Below are 8,162 nucleotides of genomic sequence, written 5' to 3' on the forward strand. Positions count from 1 at the left end.
AAATTTAGCATAGCCAAATGGGATTTTTACATGGTGATAATTAGCATTGATGCTAGCAGGCTTTTAGGCGCTAGTTAGCCACATGCTAGTGGACTTTCAGATTCTAATTAGCCACATGCTAGCAGACTTTCAGAAGCTAATTTGATACTTGCTAACAGTTGACTCAACTCACTAGTCCAATGTAGCAACCAGTGATGTGCAGTGAGTTTCATGGCTGATGAGGCACTGACTCTTTCAGAATCAGATTTACAAATATATGAACCCAACAGAGTAGCTTATTCAGGCTCTGCCTCCCCTGTCTCCCCTGACTGCACGTCACTGGTATCAACGTATTAATCTTGGAAATGGCGTCTGACCTACTGGGCACACGCTTATACAGGCGGCATTCTCTGCCTCTTTTATCCACTCTGCAGTTTTATATTTTTACATAAAACATGAATTAATACAAGAAAACACAATGTGCACTTTTAATGAACTTTTCCATCGTGTTTCACTCAGTTTCTTACCACTTTCGTAAAATTGTCTGAAATTATCTGATTGGCTGCAGGGAAAGTGATCTTCTTATTTATTGGCTGTTTTCCAGACTTATCAACCAAACGCTTTTGTTTTATCTTTCGCACTTTTATGCACTCTTACACTCTTGAACATATTTCTGTGTGCCATTAAATAAAGTTATATGTATTTCAAATGGAATGACATGAATTTATGAATGTTAATACAGAGATATATTTATTTATTCAACTTTTTAATGGCTGATTTAATTCTCTGGGCTACATTTGCATCCGATTCTCTGCTGTCACCGCCACCCCAAACTCCTCCACTCATGCTGAGCAATGATGGGTTTTGTAGATAATGAATTATAAGTAAAAGATATTGCTCCCATTCATTGAAGGCTCAAAGGAAAACATGCACTACACAGGTGACTCCTCAGGCAAAGTGGGAAACATGTTAACTGTGAAACTGGAGGAATCTTAAAAAGTGGGACTGTGGTATATTCAATATATTTCCCACTTGTTTACCAAACTGGTTTCAACCCAAATCATGATCTTTTTCAAAACCAAACTAAGTAGTTTAGTTGCCAAAACTGCCTCTGTTAACCATTTAATGTGTTACCATGACGATGAAGGTCACCTGACTATGGATATTCTCTCCCCTGAAGTTAATGGGAAGACTTGCTGTATTGCATGTGTGCAAAATTGTACTTTGGCGTATGCAATCACACAATCTGAAAATATAAAGTTTTGTCATTTGTATGCAGATTAAGGAGACGAGGATGGAAGTGCATTATGGGTACGACCCAGCGGTTTTAGAATTCAAAGTCAGAATATCTCGGCCTGTGTTAATCTAGTTTCTTATTTTAATCTTTCTCCAAGTTCACAGTTTAATAATAACTTCTACTGCATTGAGTTCCCCTTTAAGAGACTCCCTGGACAATGATATGCTAATGAGCCCTGAAGAATAACTTATGTGAATATACTGCTCAGTGTCACAGACCAAGAGCTCCCATCAGTACAGATGCACAAACCAAATCAGCATGTTGTGAAACACACAGAGCACTAAAACTAACTGAAAATCTCTCTCTACAGAAAACTACATCTTACTAATTTTCTTCATTTAAGTCATATTAATGTAAATGTCACTTCACTATTGATGATCATTTATGCATGGATTCTAACTTTTCTGTCAACAGGCCTGATGATGTTTTTGAGGAAAAAGTTATGTTATGTTATGAAACAGCCACCACCACCAAGTATTTGTTAATTTTCATTTTTGGTTCTTTATCATCTGTTATAATATGTGGGAACCTTCTTGTAATAACCTCCATCATTTACTTCAAACAGCTCCACACTCCTACAAACTTCCTCATCCTCTCTCTTGCAGTAACTGACCTTGTTGTTGGAATTTTAAGTTTGTTTTTTGGAGTGATACCAATTAATCGAAGGTCTTGTCTGACAATACTCAGTATAGATTTCTGTCTGTGCTCATCTTCTATTCTGACCTTGTGCTTCATTTCTGTTGACAGATATTATGCTGTGTGTCAGCCTCTGAGGTACAGAACTAAAATAAGTGTCCGTGTTACTGTGATCATGATCCTGATGAGCTGGACTTTACCTGCTTTTGCCTACATGATTCAATTTTTACAAGATATTTTTTGTTTTTACCTCCCAGCTATCATAATGTGTGTCATCTACCTAAAGATTTTGATTGTGGCACAGAGACAGGCACGCAGCATCCAGAACACAACCTGTCAGAGCACAAAGTCTGAAAGTAAGATGGAGAGAAAGGCCACCAAAACTCTGGCTATTGTGATGGGACTTTTTCTGATATGTTGGTCTCCTTTCTATATTTTTTGGTCCATGTTCTATGTGATGACTTTAAACATGCCACGTTCAGTGTTTTTTGTATGTAGGTGTCTTGGATGGTCAAATTCGATGCTCAATCCATTCATCTATGGTTTCTTTTACAGCTGGTTTCGATCAGCTTTCAGAATGATCATTTCTGGGAAAATATTTCAAGGTGATTTTACTCATTCTAAGCTCTCTTGACTCATGACTTGCTGGTAATCATCACTAGTTTGACTCTGAAGATTTACATCTCTTTCTACTGCAGCTCATATAAAATTAGCCACTGTACTATGAATAAAGTATCTGTGGACAATTCAGTACACAGATAGCAGTACATAGTAAACAGTACATAGAATAATCTCAATGTTAATGTGTGTAAATAATCACAGGATCCACATATCTCATAATTTTCCTCATTTCTTACTGTATGTATTCAGTCATAGATGCTGTATATTGAATGCAGGAGTACAGCTCTGACGTTCTCTGTGAATAAAACTTCAGGAATGAATTAAAGTTGAAATTATCTTTCTATTACAGGAGTTTCCAATAATTGCTTTCATCATTTGTTTTGGATGCAGATAGAAACAGAATTAAGTATGAGTTTTCAACAACATTGGAGTATAATGAAGATAAATAACTTCCCGTTTAACAGGCACAGAAATGTCTCAAGCAACGAATGGAGGATTAACTTTGTCTCTGTTCAGATAACAAATTTATGGATGTAAACTTAACCTTTACAGTAGAATCACTTTTTGATGCATGTTCATATGTTTTCATTCTGTCTCTGCTTTTATGGCCCAATCTGTCCTCATGTGGGCTGCCAGGTAGCTGTCTGACTATGTACTCATTTACAATAAAAAATTCTGGATTGAAAGTTTTTTTTTTTTCCAGGAAGGAGGGACAGATATGCCAATTAGTCTGTTAGTCACAGAGAGAAGGATTATTTGCATGATGACCTTTCAAGCTGTGAAAAGTGTAATTATTAGCTGAAGAGGATCAAAAGTTACACAGAAATGAAGATAATTCTGATCCCATAAATGTGTATTACAGACTAAAAGAGCTTTAATATGCTGCTCTTTCTGTTCCTGGTAGGATGAAGAGGTTCCAGTTATGTTTAATGTTGTAACCTGTTTCAAATGTTACCAAAGTACAACTAAAATGTAGTTGCAGTTTGTAAATGCAGTAAAACACAACAAATGATTTATCTTTCAGTCCTTGCACCAAGTTAATTTAATTACTAATTTAGGTTAATACGTCATTTTGAAAATAAAGAATTTCAAAGAAAGATGAGTTATGGGACCCTTAATGTTTATTCATTTTATCTGATAAGTTCTTTTATTATTAACATTTGATTATTAACTGTCTCCTGCCCTCCTGTCATTTTGTAAAAGTGGCCCCTGGACAAAACAAGTAGAGAAACCCTGTTATAGGTGTTCCTGGATCAAAAATGAGCTTTATGCTCATACTGACCCCACATACTAACCATTCACTGTACATCATTTGTGTTTTATTTTGCAATTAGTGTGTGGCAACTTGATTCAACACTAATTCAATTGATGTGACATATAAGCACAAGATAAAGTGAAAAAATAAAAGTCCCTCCACAAGATGGTGCATCAAGTGTCATACATCCAGTCAGGATGAGATGAAGACAAATGAAATACTCAGACACAATATCTGTGTTTGTCTCTTATTCCAGAGGATGATTTATTGCTTGTAAACAAGAACCTCCATGTACATCTGGAGAAAAAGCACATGAAACTGACGAGACACTGGTTACACTGTGGTTTATACTTGAACATTTGAATATCACTCTTTGTTACAAAGATGATTTTGTTGCTAAGCTTAATTATGAATACACTAAACAAGAAACAAGCAACCCGGCAGCATTATAAATCTTTAGAAATTCTGTCATGAAATTTGCAAAAGCTGAAATCCTAACTAAAATCCATCTAGTCCAGACACCATCCTCCCCTCAACCTGCGTTGTGGCTATCCAGGTAATAGCCCACCTAACTGCTTGTTTATACCTGATTCAGTGGGTGCACACGTCCCGTTTCGCCTGCCATCCAGGTATGAACCGCACCCTGACTCTCCTAAAGCGACACTTCTGGTGGCCCACCATGGAGGATGACACCTGAGCCAATGTTTCTGCATGTACTGTCTGTGCCAAAGGGAAGTCCTCCCATTGCCCACCTGCTTGTCTGCTGCATCCTCTTCCTGTTTCTGGCCACCCATGGTCCCACATTGCCCTTGATTTCATCACTGGTTTGCCTCTGTTACAAGTTAATACAATTATTCTTACTATAGTCGACCGGTTTTCCAAAGCAGTTCACATTGTTGCTCTCCCCAAACTCCCCACAGCCTGTGAAACAGCAGACCACCTTATCCAGTATGTTTCATGTCTCCATGGCATTCTGTTGGACATCCGTTGGTCTCAGATCAGGGTCCTCAATTTATATCACATTCCGTCAAGCTCTTGGAGCTTCTGCTTCTTTACCTAAGCTGCCCAGGACTATGAGAATTCACTTTCATTTTTTTTTTTTTTAATTGCAATAATTAAGGCCTACAGCTCAAAAGTACAAAAAAAATGTCCAAATATTAAAATTGACATGAAATATTGTGAGTAAATCACTGTTTATGCAGTATAAATACCACATATTTCTCAGTCAGGTTCAGTACCCAGAAGACAATGATTGACACCCTCCACAAGGAGGGTAAGCTCCAGAAGGTCATTGCTGAAAGGGCTGGCTGTTCACAGAGTGCTGTAGCAAAGCATATTCATGGAAAGTTGACTGGAAGGTCAAAGTGTGGTAGGAAAAGGTGCACAAGAAACAGGGATAAGAACTTGGGGGAGCTGCAGAAGGAGTGGACTGAGGCTGGAGTCAGTGCACCAAGAGCCATGACACACAGACGTGTCCAGGAAACAGGCTACAAGTGTCGTATTCCTAATGTCAAGCCACTCCTGAACCAGAGGCAATATCAGAAACATCTCACCTGGGCTAAGGAGAAGAACTGGATCATTGCTCAATGGTGCAACGTCCTCTGTTCAGATGAAAGTCAATTTTGCATTTCATTTGGAAATCAAGGTCCCAGAGTCTGCAGGGAAGAGTGGAGAGGCACAGAATCCAAGTTGACAAGGAGATTTTAGAGCACTTCATGCTTCTGTCTGTTGACAGGCTTTTTGGAGATGGTCATTTCCTAGTCCAGCAGGACTTGGCACCTGTCGAAACTGCCAAAACAACTCAAAACTGGTTTACTGACCGTGTAATTACTGTCCTCGATAGAGAATCAATACGGTATTGTCAAGAGAAAGATGAGAGACGCCAGACCCCACAATACAGACGAGCTGAAGGCTGCTATCAAAGCAACTTGGGCTTCAATAACACCTCAGCAGTACCACAGGCTGATCGCCTCCAAGCCACACCACATTGATGCAGGAATTAATGCAAAAGGAGGCCCGACCAAGTAATGACTGCATAAATGGAAAATTTTCAGACACTGGATTTTTGATTTTCATAAGCTGTGAGCCATAATTACCAAACTAAAACAAAAATGCTTGAAATGTTTCAGTTTATGTGTAATAAAGCTAAAATATATGAAAGTTTCACTGATTGAATTATTTTTAAATTATGGGAAAAACTTAAAAAATGAGAATACTGCAGAAAAGTTGAGATGCACCTGTATTTGTTGAATTTCCTGTCACTGGGCATCACTGTAGATGGTACTACAGGAGTATGGTGTACCATGGCTGTTGCTAAAAGTTATCCTGTCCTTATGTGAGAGGTGACCTGAGTGAGGAACTTGTCTAAGGACACTATGTCTTTATTCTTGTTGCATCATGACTAGGATTGTTGCAGCATCAGCTGTAATGCAGGAGTTGCACTGGACTGTTGTGGTGAACAGGTAACTGAGCCAGAGGGCAAAGCTTCTGATTCCCCATTAGATCTTCTTTACAGTCCTCAGCTATTTTCATGAGCTTGGGGTAATGACCAGAAGAATGAGATTCCAGATACAAGTGGCCAAAATGAGTTGTGTGGAGTGGCTGGGATTTCCCTTTAATAGAAGTAGGTTTTGGATCTCAGACATCTGAGAGAGCCGTGGAGTTGAGCTGCTGCTACTTTGTGATCAGAAGAGCCAAACCATTTAATGTGTTACCATGACGATGAAGGTCACCTGACTATGGATATTCTCTCCCCACAAGTTAATTACTACAAGTTAATCACTTACTGTATTGCATGTGTGCAAAATTTTACTTTGGCGTAGGCAATCACACAATTTGAAAATATAAAGTTTTTTCGTTTGTATGCAGATTAAGGAGACGAGGATGGAAGTGCATTATGGGTACGACCCAGCGGTTTTAGAATTCAAAGTTATTTCGGCCTGTGTTACTCTGGTTTTTTATTTTAATATGTCTCCAACTTCACAGTTTAAAACTAAGTTTTGCTGCATTGAGTTCCCCTTTAAGAGACTCCCTGGACAATGATATGCTAATGTGCCCTGAAGAATAACTTATGTGAATATACTGCTCAGTGTCACAGACCAAGAGCTCCCATCAGTACAGATGTACAAACCAAATCAGCATGTTGTGAAACACACAGAGCACTAAAACTAACTGAAAATCTCTCTCTACAGAAAACTACATACTACTAATTTTCTTCATTTAAGGCATATTAATGTAAATGTCACTTCACTATTGATGATCATTTATACATGGATTCTAACTTTTCTGTCAACAGGTCTGATGATGTTTTTGAGGAAAAAGTTATGTTATGTTATGAAACCGCCGCCAGTACCAAGTATTTGTTATTTTTTATTTTTGGTTCTTTATCATCTCTTATAATATGTGGGAACCTTCTTGTAATAACCTCCATCATTTACTTCAAACAGCTCCACACTCCTACAAACTTCCTCATCCTCTCTCTTGCAGTAACTGACCTTCTTGTTGGGGTTTTAAGTTTGCTTTTTGGAGTGATACCAATTAATCGAAGGTCTTGTTTGACAATACTCAGGATGGATGTCTATCTGTGCTCATCTTCGATTCTGACCTTGTGCTTCATTTCTGTTGACAGATATTATGCTGTGTGTCAGCCTCTGAGCTACAGAACTAAAATAAATGTCCGTGTTATTGTGATCATGATCCTGATGAGCTGGATTTTACCTGCTTTTGCCTACATGATTCAATTTTTTCAAGATATTTTTTGTTTTTACCTCCCAGCTATCATAATGTGTGCCTTCTACCTAAAGATTTTGATTGTGGCACAGAGACAGGCACGCAGCATCCAGAACACAACCTGTCAGAGCACAAAGTCTGAAAGTAAGATGGAGAGAAAGGCGACTAAAACTCTGGCTATTGTGATGGGACTTTTTCTGCTCTGTTGGTCTCCTTTCTATATTTATTGGTCTTTGTTCTATTTGATGCCGTCTGACGTGATATCTACGATATATTTTGCATTTAAGTTTCTCGGATGGTCAAATTCAGTGCTCAATCCATTCATCTATGGTTTCTTTTACAGCTGGTTTCGATCAGCTTTCAGAATGATCATTTCTGGGAAAATATTTCAAGGTGATTTTACTCATTCTAAGCTCTCTTGACTCATGACTTGCTGGTAATCATCACTAGTTTGGCTCTGAAGATTCACATCTCTTTCTACTGCAGCTCATATAATATTTGCCACTGTACTATGCATAAAGTATCTGTATGTACAACTCAGTACACAGATAGCAGTACATAGTAAACAGTACATATAATAATCTCAATGTTAATGTGTGTAAATAATCACAGGATCCACATATCTCATAGTTTTCCTCATTTCTT

At 38.2% G+C, this 8,162-nt stretch overlaps 1 protein-coding gene across 1 annotated transcript; it reads left to right on the forward strand.

The window, feature by feature from the left end:
• The first annotated feature begins 5,660 nt into the window (after positions 1–5,660).
• On the forward strand, positions 5,661–7,939 carry LOC146314008 (trace amine-associated receptor 1-like). Its single transcript, XM_084737048.1, has 2 exons — positions 5,661–5,812; positions 7,084–7,939. Exons 1-2 carry the CDS (start codon positions 5,661–5,663, stop codon positions 7,937–7,939), a joined length of 1,008 nt encoding a protein of 335 aa, XP_084593174.1.
• Positions 7,940–8,162: the final 223 nt, after the last annotated feature.

Source organism: Lutjanus erythropterus, chromosome 15 (assembly GCF_056507025.1).
Source record: "Lutjanus erythropterus isolate fLutEry1 chromosome 15, fLutEry1.hap2, whole genome shotgun sequence".
In the NCBI taxonomy this organism is placed as follows: domain Eukaryota; kingdom Metazoa; phylum Chordata; class Actinopteri; order Lutjaniformes; family Lutjanidae; genus Lutjanus; species Lutjanus erythropterus.